The following is a 17169-nucleotide window of genomic DNA, read 5'->3' on the forward strand; positions in this document are numbered from 1 at the left end:
ATCTGCAATTCTCGTTAATTGTTAAAATTTTATCTTAATTTCATGTTATTCAATTTTGTCAATTTATTTTTTTTTAATATGAGGTAATGACGTAACATTTCATAAAAGTGATTGTCACGTCAGAAAAATAACCAAAACACACTAAAAATATCAAAATCACAAAGAAACAATTATGCATGTTTATGTGTGGCCAGAAAAACCCACGTACGAACACATATGGAGAGAAAGGATAAAATTATATATAAATCCAAGTAAATAAAATAATAAAATAAGATCACACACACTGATGTGTATCTCTCTGTGTGTGTTTGTGTTATATATATATATATATATATATATATATATATATATATATATATATATATATATAAGCCTCGTCTTCTCCAATTCATCACTCGTCGAATTCTCAATCTGGATCTGTTCTGCTGTAATTCATATCCATGCATGGATATTAATCGCGAATGCAGCTAGCTAGCATAGTTATATATCAATATCTCCATTATTAAATAAATTAACTATATTTGCATATATACAACAATAAAAAATGGACAAGTACGAGGTTGTGAAGGATTTGGGAGCTGGAAATTTCGGCGTCGCGAGGCTTTTAAGGCACAAAGAAACGAAGGAACTCGTCGCCATGAAATACATCGAGCGTGGCCATAAGGTACGTACGTAATTTTAATCAATACATATATATATATCACTGATTCAAAATTTTGTTTACCCCTTCGAATATTGATTGAAGTTGATCTTGTTTAATGACTGCGATGAAATATGTATCGCAGATTGATGAGAATGTGGCCAGAGAAATAATCAATCACAGATCGCTTCGACATCCCAATATAATTCGCTTCAAAGAGGTACGTACAGAATCAGCTTCTCGATCTCGGGATCTACAGACTACATATATATATATATATATATATATATATATATATATATATATATATATATATACACATTTGAACCTTTGTTAGATTGATATGAGATTCAATACTGGATGTTAGGTTGTGTTAACACCGACACATTTGGCTATTGTGATGGAATATGCAGCCGGTGGAGAACTATTCGATCGAATCTGTACCGCCGGTAGATTTAGTGAAGATGAGGTCAGTTTGTAATTTTAGTTATTCTTTTTAGACAGTACCGTAGGTTGAGTTCTGATTTTTGGGATCGATTGAATTATGTGTGAGGCAGGCCCGGTTCTTCTTTCAGCAGTTGATTTCTGGAGTTTGTTACTGCCACTCCATGGTAAGCATAAATATATAGTAAATTAATCGTGTTAAATATATATATATATATATATATATATATATATATATATATATATATATATATATATATATATATATATGCTTCTGATTTTATAATCGAATTATTTGCAGCAAATATGTCATAGAGATTTGAAATTGGAAAACACTTTACTAGACGGAAAGCCAGCACCTCGGCTCAAAATCTGTGATTTTGGTTACTCCAAGGTCTTAATCTCGTTCTATTAATTTTTTTTTAAATATAAATTTTCATGAAAACTAAAAGAAAAATGTTGTTTGTCTAGTCATCTGTATTGCATTCGAGGCCCAAGTCAACGGTCGGCACACCGGCGTATATAGCACCGGAAGTTCTCAATCGTCGAGAATATGATGGAAAGGTAATCAAGTTTTGCACGATAAATATATATAAAAAAAAATTCAACATTTTTAATAAAACGGAGTTTAGATCGATAAGATATTGAAAAGTAAAATTTATATTTAATGAAGTATAAAATCAAAGGCTTTTTGTTCGAGAGCTTCCAACAGTATACGTAAGGGACTGCTCCCTTAGGTTTATTACATTAAAATCCTTGTATTTGGAATAGATGGCAGATGTGTGGTCGTGTGGAGTCACACTTTACGTGATGTTGGTGGGAGCTTATCCTTTTGAAGATCCAAATGATCCGAAGAATTTCAGGAAGACAATTTCAGTGAGTATATATATACAAACCCATAACAACTGGAAATTACAACATATAAATTCACATTTTTATTCAATTCTTCTTACTCTTCAGAGGATTATGGGCGTTCAATACACGATCCCAGATTATGTCTATATTTCTCAAGATTGTAGGCGCCTTTTATCGCGTATTTTTGTCGCACTTCCATCCCGGGTATGTGTGTATGTATGTATATTGATCCATGAATAACATGTTACACTATTAAATCGATCGGGAGTCAATTATGTAACTCAATGATCGCCTTTGAACGACTCAAGTACTGTAAATCTTTACTTGCAGAGAATCAGCATAAAAGAGATAAAAAACCATCCTTGGTTCTTGAAGAATTTGCCAAGCGATCTTACTGAAACCAATCAAGCAGTGTACTACCAGAAGGATAATCCTAGTTTTTCCCTTCAAACCATTGATGAAATAATGAAGATAGTTACTGAAGCCAAAACTCCACCTCCTTCATCTAGAGCAGTTCCGGGCTTCGGTTGGGGAGGAGAAGTGGATCAAGAATGGGAGTCCGATATAGAAGAAGATGACGACGACAACGAAGACGAGTATGATAAGCAAGTCAAGCAGGTTCATGCAAGTGGAGAGTTCTATCTTAATTCATCATGATTTGAACATTGCATTTTTACAAATAAATCAAGTTTGGAAGTGTGTACGAATACAATATATACGCAATTTTATTCGGGGCATTTAAATTTATAATCTTCCTGCCACATTTATTTTTAAAAATGACATCTATTTGCTAAAAACACGTAATGCAACTTGTTACATCATGCTATTTTGATAAATTGAGGTCGTTTTTTTTAGATACACATGGAGAGGTCATTTTTCAAACTCACTCTCTCATAATATTCACAAAGTCTGTAATAATTACTCAATATTTCGGTGGACTGCATCTGAGTTACAACGTGTTTGTGTCTGGAAAATTCAGAAGAACTACAATCGTAGATATTTTTTGCTAGAATCCCTGCAACTTACATGTATATTCAAGACTACTAACAAAATCGAATGAAATACATGTTAAAAACAAAACAACAGAATAGCTACATTGTCCTTCATCGCAGATCTTTATATCGTTGATTAATTAACTTAATGTCCCTGTAGATGTACACAGAAATTCCTAGAGTATAGTAAGTAGGTTCATGGTCTGGAGCCAATTCATGAAGACAACAAACAAAAATGAGAAGAAAACTTTACACAAAATCTCAATGTCGACAAGTCGAGCATGTTTGAACATACATTTCGCAGAATTCCCCAAGGTCAAATATCCTTTGATCCATTGGATGTTTCTTTTCCAATTTTATAGTAAATTATCATTCCTTCAAACCTCTTCTTATGGTCTTTTTCAACCCCTTCTCTTCTTTAGCACTAGTTTAGAACCACGTACAAGTCGTTAGTGTAATGATAATATGAGCCAAGAATCTCAGCAGAAGCTTCAGATAGATTGTGGTACAACACAACTTCAAGAATCAGAGGCCCAGCGTATCTAGGTCGTACTTGAAATATTAGTATAAGACTGTTGAGGACTTGACTTCTTCAGTTTAACCCAAGCTTCTCAACAAATGTTGGCAGGAATTCATATATGTATATAAGCATGTGTAGAAGGTGTGAAACAAAGGAAGGGAGCGAGGATGGACAGGTTTCTATCATCGAAACAAGGACAAAACACCCCACTGATGTAAAAAACCTTCTCCAGTGGTCACTTCAAGCACCAGTAGAACAAGTACAGCCAGCATTGCTGCCCTTCCATTCCATGTTTCTGCACTTTTTGTCCAGCCCCATTCCCAAACAAGAACAGGGGGAGGTAACTCCCTACGCTGTGAATCATATGCAGCAAGAAGCTCTTCCACACTTCCAAGTGGAACTAATGACTACAGTAAACATAAAGATAAATCATAAATACAAAGTAACAATTGAAATCATAACAACAATAGAAAATAAAGAGACATAAAATGAGCCAAATATCTTATGCAATAATCATCTGTCTTCCTCCAACTTTTGACAATAGATTAGCCAGACAAAAAACCACTCACAGCAAAAAAATTGAAAAGCTTTCACTCACCTGTCGAGCTTCAAGATTGGAGACGGCCATTGCTCCAACATATGGAAGACTTTCAATTACTGCATCAGCCAAATCCAAAATGAAAGTAGGTTCACAGCCAAGTGCTGGAACGCGTCCCCAGTTCTCTATGCCAGATTCTAAAGCCAACTCCTTGTATTCAACATCGATTTCCTCTAATGTCTCAATATGTTCGCTCACAAAACTGTGGTATGATAAGAGATGAGACACTTATTCGTAAAAAAATACAAGATTAAAAAAACATTTGTAGCTAAAAGTAAAGCTGAGCTCGGAGTAATTTCAGACACTGAAAAAAGTGGTGAAATGGTGATTTAGCAGTACCTAATTGGGACAGCTAAGAGACTCTTCACTCCTTTCCTTCCAAGCTCAATTATTGTCTCATCCGTGTATGGCTTCAGCCACTCTACTGGCCCAACCCTACTCTGCAGCAAATTAAACCAAGTAAACCAAATCAATATAACAATATGATATTCACTTAAAAGTAATATAAGCTGTAGGGGCTATATTTGCCAGGTTGAAAAGGATCCAAGCTTGAAAATAATGAAGTCATTGGTTCCAATAGCAAATAGAAGACCAAAACCGGAGGCGCTAAGCTAAGATGCATTTTAGCTGACAACAATTTTCTAGCCCAGAAAGGAAATTCTTATCACCTCATGTTGCGAACTAAATCTTCAGTTGATTCAAAATAAAAAGAATTACACTAATATGAGTGAAACGCTCAGCCAAGGGATTAAATCTTTTACAAGTTACCCTAGCTCAAGCTAGTTAATAATGAATGAATCCCTCTAACAAAATCTTACGTTCCTTATATTCATGTTTGCACTTCTACAAGTCACTATTAGGCCCAATTCAATTAAGCCCATTACAATACCACATCTCAAACTATTCAAGCACAGTATATTTAGGTTCCTAACGCCTCACACTTGGTGCGCTAATAATCTGACTAGATCATTTATGGCAAAAGAGAGATTGGTATAAAGCACCTGATAGGCAAGGGTATATGCGTTGTCTATCCTTCTCTTTTCCAGTTCTTCCATAATCAAGTCCACGCATTCCTCCATTTCAGCCTTGTATGGATCACCAGCATCCTCCACGTATGCAAGAGGTACCCCGTGAGCACTAAAAAAAATCATCACCTATGACAAACAAAGATAGTGGATCATAAAACATAAAGCCATATCCAGGTTAATGGTCAGGACATGCCATCACATTTTTAAAGTTTCACATGCATGGTACAAATACGAAGATGTGCATGTTTAGGAGGAGTTGTCAAAATTGTTAGACATGATGGTTGTACCATCAGACTCATGTTTCAGATAGGGGCAAGGCTGTCAATCACTTTCAACTTTATATATTCCTAGATGGCCATTCATTTATTTAAGGCAAGAAAGATTCCCCTCCCTCAAATTCTTATAGCCCTGACATGCCTAAAGGAAAGAAGGATCTTCTGACTATGTATAAGAGCAGTAACCTATTTAGAAGAGAGAAACCATCATTCATGTGCACCACAGAGCTAATCTTTACTTCCCCTCGTCCAAAATGACCACCACTGGATCCTCAGTCCTAAATTCATTCCTATTTCCTTCAAATGAATAAAGTTCCTGAAATTCCTTACCTATTTAACTCTATCTCATCCCAACTACCCATCCTCACGGTTAAATCCCCCTTGAATATAAATGTAAGCCATTCAACACATGAAGCGAACAGGGACATAATAGTTTCAGCATATTGATCAGGTCAATGATACCCAGTATGCCTAGCTATTAAGTCTAGATATAATAATTTGAATATAAATTCTGCAGGGATGAACATGTGGTATATGATTCAATACAAGTCTTGGACAAATGAAGAAGAAGGACGTTTCAACAAAAGCGTAACAAACCACCGATCGGATTACCTCCTCTGGGCGATCAAAATTTCCCAACTCTTTCTCAATCAAGTCTCCCATAGCTTTTATATATCCTTCACGCTGATACCATGAAGGAATGACAGTGTGTTGCATGTTCACTAGATATTCATCCTCCCTGTATATTGACCCATTCAAGAATCAGATTGTGGCATTGATAATGAAAAACATCACGAGAGAGTCACATGCAAACAGCTATACCTGAATATATTCTCCAGAAGCCGAAGGCTTGAACCACTAGTTGATATTGAAAATTGGGGGTAGAGAGGAAGTACAACAAGTTTTGTAATTTTGTCTCGCTTAATCTATAAATAAATAGAAAGCAAAATATCACAATAATAACCGATAAATTGACCATAACAAACACATATATCTCATTACTGATGAGCTGGCGATAGCAAACAAGAGAAAATTGACAACACAGCGGAAGGGGAGCAAAAGTCATACTATCATAGAATAGTTTTTTGAATTTCTCAGTCGCAAATTGAATGACCTGTTGACTTTTGGTGCAAACAAAACAATTTTTATTTATGTCCCCCATTTGAAAAAGACGTGAATACTAAATCATACTTATTAATTCTCAAATAAAAATATGGCAAACACTGTCTGATTAGCACAGAGAAAGGGAATGGAAAAAAATACTCACAGCTTGCACAAGAAAACACAAGTCTAATATCTCATGACACTTGGACAAAAACCAAAATATGACAAACCCCATGTGCAAGGAAATAGTCTCTAAACACCAAGAATGTCACCCATCCCGAGGCTTTCCCACATTCTTATATCCAGATTTTTAAAAATTAACTCCAATTTAAATTTCCACTACACACTTCGATGCATGGTTGTTCACCACTTCATGAGATCTCTACATCTGCAGGATTTTAAAAACTAAGTGAACTAAAAACATCTATAGCACTCAACAAGATGCAATTGATTCTGGCAATTATTCAAAGTTCATGTCAGCATCATATTCCAGGAACAAAAGAATAATGTGAAACATGAGTCCGTACAATCATAAAACAAATTTGAATCAACAAACCATGCAGTTATTTCAGCTTATTTAAGTTTTGGAAGTATGACAATTGAAAAATATTGCCAGCATTATAGACTTAATAGTGAGGGAAGGTGGGTGGGGAATTCAATTCAGGGCAAAACGGCAGAGGATCACCTGTTCAATAGCTTCTTCAGTAAATGGATGCCAGTAACGCATACCGACATACACATTTGCAAGGACATTCTTAGCACATAGTGCCTTTTTCAACTCCTCGGCCTGGAAAAAGCAACCCCATCGAGATTAACTTGTAGAACCAGATATTTAAGATACCATGGAAGAAAAAAAAGTGGATTGAAACCACTAGCAAAATTAGTATTGGTTTTTCTCATTTGCAGTTTTTAGCACAGAAATTAAAGAAATGAAGGTGTTCAACATAGAGGGAACATCATAAAATGGTCATTATTCTATCTGCATTTTTATGCCAAAAAATCCACATTAATTTGTACAAGCTGGTAAAGGCTGACTGCTCAAAAGAGAGAGTGTTTAAAAGTCCAAGGAGGTCCACAAGCCATCTTACTTACCTCCCCAATGCTCTTCACCTAACCACAGAAAAAATTCATGAGATGATTCAACCAGAAATGTCTAGGGAATTATTAGTAAAGTGTTTCATATGTCTACAAATCAAATGTCGATAATTTTGTTTGTCTAAAATTCAAATAGTAAATAAATCATATGCCATTCTCCATAATGACTCATGGACAATCAACTTATATAATAACAGGCCCTCGTTAACAAATTAAAAGAAAAGCTTTTTCATATTAATAATCATCAATCACCGTAGATATTGAAATCCTTAAGCAAGAATTTTGAATCGACTTCAAGAAAACCATGCCTGGGCATCAGTAATACGCCGCAGAGGAGAACCACCACCTATTGAAGCATAGCCTTCTTTGCTCTTAGGAGATCTAACAACAGATACGAACTGTGCCAGAGGCTTTTGAAGAAAACGAAACGGCCTTGGCAGTCGAATTATATCCTACATTCCATATTACAATCCAAAACATGACAGAAAAAGAAAAAATAACTTCAACGTTTTCTCCACAGTAGAATCAAAAGAATGGTGAAACTGAAAGGGACCAACCGGATCAGCAAAAAGGTTAAACAGGAATGGCTGCACATCTTCTAGAGTTTCAGGGCCTCCAAGATTAAGTAATAGAACTCCTAACTTTTCATTACCAACAATTGAAGTAGATGACACTTCTTGAGATCCAGGAGTGGCCAGTGCTATTGGCTGTGATGAGTTTGTGTGCAGAGGTTGTGCCATAGTTACAGGTGTCCTGGGCCATCCCAGGTAACATCTTGTAGCCAGGGATCGCTTTGCCAAATTATAACTGGCCAAAGCCTCCAAATGTACTCTATTGCAAGGACATGTCCCCTGGGAAGAAACTTTGGCCCGCGGCAGTAGTCTAAGAAAATGCATTAAAGCAACTAGTGTTAAACCACTCGTGTATCCGAACAAAAAGAAAACAATTCACCAGAATTCTGTCAGCTTAGATAATCAAAGGCTTAATCTTTAACAAGCTAGACATTTTGAAACCAGAGAAAAGTTATATGCCTCATCATCTCTCAAGCCTTAACCTACTTAGCCAGTGATATGTTAACAACAAATAATGTGAGAATATCAAACAGAACCATAAGATTCAGAGGGAGAGAAACAAAGCTAGTCAAAAAGATGACTTAATATGCAAAAAAAATTACAATTTAGAAAACTTAAATGCGGAATTTAATACTTTTTTTTCAATTGAATGGGTCACTTAATTGCCCCCAACCCACCTCCACCGATATGTAAGGCACGGGCAATATTAAAAACTCATTCTAAATGAAACCACTCATGCTGTCAACATTCAAAAACATTTCTTGCTCACCTACATCACAAGAACATCGACAAATATGTCATCCAGGTAAAACCCAGTTTCTTAGCCAAGTCCCAAGCGGTATGCTCTAAATTTTCCCAGTGCCACCGGCCGATTGGACAGAAGAGTGGTACCCACTTACTAATAATTCGCCCCAATGATGAATCTTACGCGTGCACAAACCACAAAGTCTATTTACGCACAAGGCAGATGAAATATAAGCTCGATTTCACATACCACTGAATGAACACAAAATTTAGATGCAATTCAACTGAAAATCACAGTAAGCGCAGATACTGAGAGTTCAGTAGCGAGTAAACAAAGAAGAAAAAAATCCTTACAGTTGAGGAGAAGGGGCCTGAATTCGTATATTCATTGATGATTGGTTCATTCCAAAAATGGGATTGGGATTCCGCGAGAATCAAACGCGAATCATGGCAAAACAACAGCTATTTGTTTGTGTAGAGCAGCCGGCCACGTATTTCTCAAATTATCCTCTGACCTCCTCTGCTCCTCTCGCTAACTCAAACAAACCCCACAAAGCGAAGACCTCAACTGCAATTATTATACCATTCAATTTAGGTGAAATGATATTTATATTCAAAAAATTTATAATCACACATCGCTATTTAATGGACTTTCATACCAAATTATCCCTTTTTACATCCATATTTTTAAGACTAATATATCCTTCTTTATAAATAAATACATAATCTTCTCAAAAATAATTCTTGAAAAAAATTTTGAGTTAAGAACATCAATAAAATATAATATTTGCATAATTAGAAAAAGAAAGAAATGTAGCATGTCATTTGGAAAAATATTTTAAATCTTGATTAAAATTATGTATAAATTTTGAATGCAAAAAAATGTAGTTGGAGTAAAGGTAGTAGTTCTTCCACATTCATGAGTCCTATTATTACTCATTTTACTTTCATTTTTATAATCTAACAATCTAAAAATGACTATAAAAACACATGATTAAATTAAAATAATCTGAAATCACAAAAATTGCACCAATCGAACGTTGTTTTGTCACATGCAATCAAATGTTGCTTACAAGTGACTTTCTATATTTAATTATTCAAGAAAAAGTTTACTGACAAAAAACCGCTCTGTAATATATTTTTTCTCAAAAGAATTACTGTAACAGGAACTCAATTTCTGCCATTTCGACGAAATACGATAATAAAACACAGATGCAAATACAAATTACTTTTTAAATTTTAATCAGACAATATATCATTTATATATTTTAGTCCAGAGGTATGAGTTCTTATGGTCAAATTATACATCATCCAAAGAAATTCAGCTACGAAATACTTCTTCCAAAACCAAGCAAATCTCACATGAACACCAAAACATCCACCCACTTCATAGATAAAATAACTAACAATATGATTTCCAACAAAAGAAACACAGTTTTAATCACTGAAATCCATACTTCCACTGCGAGAGCTACTAGCATTTCGACTGTGTAATGAGAGGTTTCTCATATGGCCGTTAACCGTGGTAGAGCCGTCTGGTTTATGCTCCTGGAAGAACTTCTCGCGCTCCACATGTTTAGCTGGTGGCGGTGGGATTGCAACTGTGGGTTTACCTGTAATGGCTTCTTGTTTTGACTCCATGGGTGATGACCGGTTAACCATTTCTTGCTGTGGCTCAAGAGTTAGAGGTCGTATGAGGGGACGATGGAGCATTTCAGATGGCACAGAACGCCCAATCAACCCCAATGGTCTATCTATGGGTTGGTCTCCGTCATCTTCTGGCCGTATACAGGCTTTTCCTTTCCTTATCCTGTTCAAGAATGGGGTCTTTTTAGGATGGACTCTGATAAGATAAGCCAGAGGTGGCAGTAGCCGACACAATCTTTTTATAACATAATTGAAAAAGAAAGAGTGACCATGGAAATAAATTGGTGTTTGTATCATAATATGATCAAGACATGATGTCAAGCTAGAAGCTTGAGAAGATAATCCAAATATAATAGACTATCTATTGAGAGAGCCACTCAAGTTTAGTTGCCACTCTAGTATTAGTTGTGGTGCCATACGAAATACTAACATAACGGCCTAAACAAAATCAGCTCAATTATTACATTTTAATTGATATGCCTTGCAGAATAGCAAGAGCAATTGTTGATCATACAGACACAATAGATAATCTATATATACTGGAGTAGCATACCTTCGATAAAGTTGTTCTGCCTCCTCCTCTTCTTCTACCTCTGTTTCTTGATGATCCATATGATTTGGAGTCGACGTTGTCCTGCAAGCTAAAAGAGCATCGTGCCTTTGTAACACTCTTTCTAGCTGCTCATTAAGCTCGATTGCTTGTGAAACCACCTTTTCATCCCTAAAAGATACATAAGAAAGATATAAGACAGCAACTCAAAAACTAGGAATATATTTTTTATATTAAATATACCGTGGTTACTCCTGGTCTACCCAAATCAACGTCATCAATTTTTTGTTAATTCGGCTGTCAACCAGCACAACGTACACCACCACAAGTTTATTCCTGGATGGAGTTTATGTTATGTTGCATGGATACGGGCATGTATTGTATCGAATATTCGATGCAGGAATACAACAAATTTTGAAAATATCCGAGACGATACGGCTGAGATACGACGATTATTAAAATATGTATAAATATTATATATTCATATAAATTTAGTATTAAAAATTATAGAAGATGTTAAGGAGCTATGAGGTTGAGAGACAGGTCTAGGGTTCAGCACATCTAGGGAACATGGCTATGGTTCGTGACTGGCTAGGGTCACGAGGCTAAGTCTAGGTTCGCTGGTCAGGGTTCGTGACTGTTTAGGGTAGTGCGTGCTGGCTAGGGTTCGCCGTTGGAGTCGCACGTGCTGCTAGGGTTCGCTGGTTGGAGTCGCTCGCGGCTAGGGTTCGTTGGATGGTGTCGCTCGCGGCTAGGATTCGTGGCTGGCTAGTGTCGCGCGGCTGGCTAGGTCAGAGCAGGCAAGCGCAATTCCATTTTTGCAATTTAACTCCTCAAACTTTTAACTATTTGCAATTTCATCAAAACGTATCTCAGTCGTGTCCATGGCGTATCCTAGCCTGTGTCCAAGACGTATACGACAGGTCAAACCTACAAAAAGTTAAAGACACAGATTTTGCCGTATCCGACACGCGTATTATTATGTCTTATCCGTATTCGTGTCCGATACTTGAGATGTTTTTTTGTGGACTATCTGTGCTACATAGAGTTTATGTCATACCAGAAAGAAAAGCCAAAAGATCACCAAAGCGAGAGCAGCCGAGGATGATCTTTGATACAAAATTTGAACTATAAAAGAACCAAACATCAATCTTCATTGCTATACCACTATTCCAATCAATTATTTTTGTGTGCGTCTCTCTCTCTATATATATATGTGTGTGTGTGGTGAACCTTTGAAGGAGTGAACGATAATTAATATATCGCTAGACCATTATAATGGTGATGGAGGTCATATTCCTCTGCAGACCTTTTCTCAGGGTAGTAGTTAAAGAATTTCAACACGTTTTACAATAAAGCAGGTGGATACCAAACTTCCAGCACACTTGCCCAATATGCATCATAAATTGTCATCAGCTTTGATCGACTGAGAGTATAATACTTTACATGAAGGTGTTCTTACCTAGAAGTCATAGCAAGATGCATTACTCGTTGCTTTTGAAATGAACACTGTTCCACGAGATCAAGTGTAAACTCGTCCTTAGCTCCCTGAAAGGAAAATAAAGTCAGAACAATTGGCCAGCGAGCAACAAGACAAAAAATTACAAAACATTTTGCAGCAGCTAAATGGTACAAAGACTAAGAACAGTAAACTTATCAATACAAAGACTGAGCATAGAAGTCTCGTCATTGTTGATAGGAAATACAAATTTCTATAAATATTAAATACCTCAGGATGTTGAGTATCAACAGCATTGAGTACGTCCCTCAAAACCTCTAATGCCGTACCAGCCTTTTCAAGAATACTGTGACAGGTAATAAATTAAATTGTTCAAGACAAGAAAGAAAGACAAGCCAGAACAGAGATGCTTGGAAAAAAGTCACGTTTCAGCTTCCTAGCAGAACAAGTAAACACTAAAAACTCATTCATTTGTGACAAAAATACCGTAATCCAGAAACATTCTCATCCTGTGCTTGTGCTTGTGCTTGTGCTTGTGCTTGTGCTTGTGCCGTGTTTCTTTCACTTGCAGGAGCAGCAGATTCCTTATCTGGTGGATTATTTTTATTCACATTCGCTGAATGAGGTTTCCGAACGTCTTGAGGCCTCTGAGCGTCTTGAGTCCTCTGAGGAAATTGCACACCTGAATTCTGAAGAAGAGAGACAATCCTCCTTAGGTCACATATCCAAAAAAACCAGAAATAAATTTTTTAGTATATTGTTTCTCGCCTTTTTAAGGGGTATTAACACTACCAATCGACCAGAATTTCCCTCAATTTAACTGATTTTATTTACAGATATTCCAAATACTGTTATAATTACACCGATTTACATGCTTCTACTTCTACAATTTTCCTATAGTGGGACATTTATATAAAAGTGGAACGAGTTCAGTCAGGTATCAGAATACAATGGATGTACAATTTCAAATTCTTATCAAAAGTTTTCAAGCACTAAATAACAGTAATATCGTTCGTTATCAGAATACAATTGATGTACAATTTCAATTTAATCTCAAAAGTTTTCAAGCACTAAAGAACAGTAATATTGTTCTCTGGCCATGTTAAAATTCACGACTGCATAATGGATTTTGAATCAATCAAACAAGCTGATTGAGTACAGGTTCACCCAAGGACTGAAAAGTAAACCAAGATGTAAACATTAAAAAATTCAACATAAGTCAGCGATGGCATACCACTAATTCAAAGTAAGCACTATAATACTGAGGAAACCTTCCAGAAGCTCCACCAAGAGATGTCTGAGCTGCATCTAGCAGAAGAAAAATCTTTTCCCGTACGGGAAGTTCCGACTGTGAAAAGAGACAGAAGAAATAGTTAATGATCCAATTTAGTCAGCCAGCTATTGAGATACAGAAATTGCTTAAAAGCCCACCTTTTTCTTAACTATTTTAACAAGTATAGGAAGAATTCCTATCTCTATAACCAGCTTGTGGACAGATTCTCCAACATTATTCATTAACATTTCCAGCAACTGACAAAAAACGGTTTAAAAGAACAAAAATGTAAATAAGCTAGCATGGTCATAAGATAAATTGTTGAAGGACAATAAAGTTCTTATAAAAAAATTAGGCAGTTATTTTCAAAGTACATAAGCACTCACCATCACAGAAAAGAGTTGAGTGTTTGAGTTTTTGCTTCCAAGACGTTTTTTAATAGCTTTTATGACAACTTTAGCTTGTCTGCATGAAAAAATGGACAAATAGCGGTGAACATATAGCTTGAAGTCTTCGAGGCATATCATCTGCCTAACACAAGATTCTTCTGTATTTTAAGAAACATTAAAATATCATGATACCTTCAAGGACATTATCTAACCATAGAAATTATCCAAGCGCAAAAACAAATTACACGACAACTAGGAACATATCAAGCATCATGAATAATTAGCAAGAATATCTATGTGTGACCAAAACAAGGAATAAAAAAAGATAATAGAAAATTCTCTGTGAAAAGAATTACTACAAATGAGCATGGCGAAATCCCAATCAGCATCAGAAAGAATAGCACAACAGCACACAAACAACACCTCCACGTCAACAATAGCTACACTTTAGCACTAAACCTTACTTGTCATCATGGGCGGCTAGTTCGCAGATTTCGATATTTTTTGTCCAATCGGTATCAGTAAGTTTGTCGCTTGTTGCAGAACTAACAAGTTCGGCGGCCATATCTGTTTCTTATCCTTTCTGCAAGTAAAAACATGAAGTTAAAATCATCATCAAATGGATTATTCGCCTCTATTTAACTGAAAGTACAAGATCTGTCCACTTGGACAGGTTCAGCAAGTGGCGAGGGAGGAGTGCGATCCCCAAATATGAAAACTTTTAAGTTACTTTTTGTGATGTTTGTAAACTGTGAGCCTTACTCCTGCAATCCAGTCAATCGCACACCTCATCACTCCTCTCCAAAATGCTTGGATCCACCCTTACCAACCCAAAGGTAACACGGAAGATAAGAGTCCACTGTTTATTAAGTCACCACTTTTAATCAATATATTCATTAGCTTTTAGAAATCTCCTTATGCACACAAATCCGCTGTCATTAACTATTATGCCATCAGTAATTACTTATCCAAGAATTTAACCAGATCTTGCAATGAAAGAAAATGAGGTTCATAGACTGGATTTGAGTCTTCTTCTGCCTCCTAAAATGTATCGTTATGGTGGCTATCCGATAATGTAATCAAGGTCAACTGATGTGGTTAACGTTTCTATGAACAATAACTAATTCGAGATTAAAAAAAACAAGAGATTGAAATTGACATATCTAACACATTTCTTAACATTTTTTCAGTTGACAGTCATAACAGCTCCTGATCGCCGCAGTTCAATCCCTTTCTTAAGGGATGACAAACTAGATGAACTAAAAAATCATTTTTCTGCTGATAATCCCCAAATTCAAATAATAAACCAAGATGGGTCTTAACGAACTCCTTACTTTATCCTTTAGTTTCTTGACACTGATCACAGAAAACTAAAAATATATACATTAAATAAAAAAATACCATATTTACATTCAGATCTCGTATAAAAATCCCAACTCACAATCCCATCAAAAGTGTAAACATTTTCGTTCTTCATCAACAAAAAACAAAATGTAGTTCCCAAAATTTTCAGGCAAACCCACCCTTCAATCAGGATGAAAAATCAAAACTAAAAGCAAAAAACACCAAGATTTGGAAATACGAACCTGGGAAACAAGCAAAAAGTAAAACCAGAAGCTGCAACACTCCAATCCGTTTGTATGTATGCGTGTGTGTATGTATAATTCTTACAAGTGGTGACACGTATATACAACTGTATACATATGTAAAGCTAATCATGTAATAAATTTGAGATTCCTCTGTAATTTTTTTTTTTTATTTCAATGGGTTGATTTAACTTTTTTCCTCCTTGATTTAACTTCTTTCCCTGAAAACTTATAATTGAAATAATTTTTAAAGCTCTCTCTAATAATCATAAAATATTAAAAAGTGCAGTTGGAGAGAATCTATGTTTTTTCTCAATCCAATTAGTGTGTGTGTGCGGGGTTTCTTTCCTAATAGCAGAGATTGTGAAAGCGACGCTGCTGTTTTATGCTTTTGGTTGTCCAATAATTGCTTGTAACACTCCATTTGCTATAAATAATCACACTTAAAAAACTCTCCCCAAATATATTATGTGTATCTCAATTTTAGTCTTATTTTATATGTGACATTGATGTCTGTAGCGTCTTATTAGTACTCGGATAAAATTGTAAAATTGAAATATGTATGACTAAATGATAAAAATATATAATTTCTTCTTTCAACATATCATTAAACTTAAAGTGAAAGAATTATTTTTACAATGATATAAATTTATCATAAATGTTAATTCTTGATACGTCATGATAAATATATAATCATAAAAATTCTTTTGTGACATAGTCTTATGAGTCAATTTTGTGGGACAAATATCTTATTTGGGTAAATCATAATTTTTTTTTTACTTTTTATTCCAAATGTGTTACTTATTATTATGAATATGGTCAGAGTTGACCCATATCACGGAATCCAAAAAAATATTATTTTATGTCAAATATATTAATTATTATTATAAATATGAGCAGAATTGACTCGTCTCACGGATAAAGATCTGTGATATCGTCTCACAAGATACCTACTAAAATATAATTTTTTAATCCAAGCAAATTGCAATGCTTCAGTAAGTTGATGCATAATTCAGTTGAGAGCAGGTCTCATGTGAGACCGTCTCACGGATCATAATCTGTGAGACGGGTCAACCCTACCCATATTCACAATAAAAAGTAATACTTTTAGCATAAAAAGTAATACTTTTTCATGGATGACCCAAATAAAAGATCCGTCTCACAAATACGACCTGTGAGACCGTCTCACACAAATTTTTGCCTTCAATTGAAAATTAATATCTAAAATGGAAATAAATTATAATAGATACATTTAGCTGTCGAATTCAATATAAAGAGTATAAAACCTCATTGATAGTAATGCTCTTTTAAAAGATAATTGATTAGTAATTATTTAAATGAATCTATAATTTTTAAAATTATTTAAGCTTTCTAATATATGCGTATTTTTTCATAAGA

The 17169-nt window shown here is 35.3% G+C and overlaps 3 protein-coding genes across 5 annotated transcripts; 1 reads left to right on the top strand and 2 right to left on the bottom strand.

Annotated features, from left to right (window-relative positions):
• Positions 1-375: 375 nt before the first annotated feature.
• On the top strand, positions 376-2712 carry LOC140835954 (serine/threonine-protein kinase SAPK7-like). Its single transcript, XM_073201365.1, has 9 exons — positions 376-664; positions 786-860; positions 1008-1109; positions 1198-1251; positions 1386-1478; positions 1556-1648; positions 1856-1960; positions 2045-2143; positions 2270-2712. Exons 1-9 carry the CDS (start codon positions 545-547, stop codon positions 2594-2596), a joined length of 1068 nt encoding a protein of 355 aa, XP_073057466.1. The 5' UTR covers positions 376-544; the 3' UTR covers positions 2597-2712.
• A 315-nt stretch (positions 2713-3027) lies between these two features.
• LOC140836419 (ferrochelatase-2, chloroplastic-like) lies at positions 3028-9438 on the bottom strand. The gene is made up of 10 exons (XM_073201920.1): positions 9222-9438; positions 8109-8433; positions 7860-8003; positions 7142-7243; positions 6175-6278; positions 5965-6091; positions 5051-5203; positions 4389-4489; positions 4050-4251; positions 3028-3858 (listed from the first exon to the last, which is right to left on the bottom strand). Exons 1-10 carry the CDS (start codon positions 9269-9271, stop codon positions 3634-3636), a joined length of 1533 nt encoding a protein of 510 aa, XP_073058021.1. The 5' UTR covers positions 9272-9438; the 3' UTR covers positions 3028-3633.
• Positions 9439-10080: 642 nt separating this feature from the next.
• LOC140836420 (TOM1-like protein 5) lies at positions 10081-16069 on the bottom strand. Of its 3 annotated transcripts, none has more exons than XM_073201921.1 (10): positions 15772-16069; positions 14650-14768; positions 14183-14261; positions 13955-14053; positions 13758-13871; positions 13010-13212; positions 12794-12869; positions 12527-12612; positions 11068-11235; positions 10081-10677 (listed from the first exon to the last, which is right to left on the bottom strand). In XM_073201921.1, exons 2-10 carry the CDS (start codon positions 14748-14750, stop codon positions 10305-10307), a joined length of 1299 nt encoding a protein of 432 aa, XP_073058022.1. In that variant the 5' UTR covers positions 14751-14768; positions 15772-16069; the 3' UTR covers positions 10081-10304. The 3 variants fall into 3 exon arrangements, with proteins under 3 accessions (XP_073058022.1, XP_073058024.1, XP_073058023.1); XM_073201923.1 differs by lacking the exon at positions 15772-16069 and adding an exon at positions 15596-15746; XM_073201922.1 differs by lacking the exon at positions 15772-16069 and adding an exon at positions 14948-15542.
• Positions 16070-17169: the final 1100 nt, after the last annotated feature.

The sequence above is a fragment of the Primulina eburnea genome, chromosome 7 (assembly GCF_022965805.1).
Source record: "Primulina eburnea isolate SZY01 chromosome 7, ASM2296580v1, whole genome shotgun sequence".
NCBI lineage: Eukaryota > Viridiplantae > Streptophyta > Magnoliopsida > Lamiales > Gesneriaceae > Primulina > Primulina eburnea.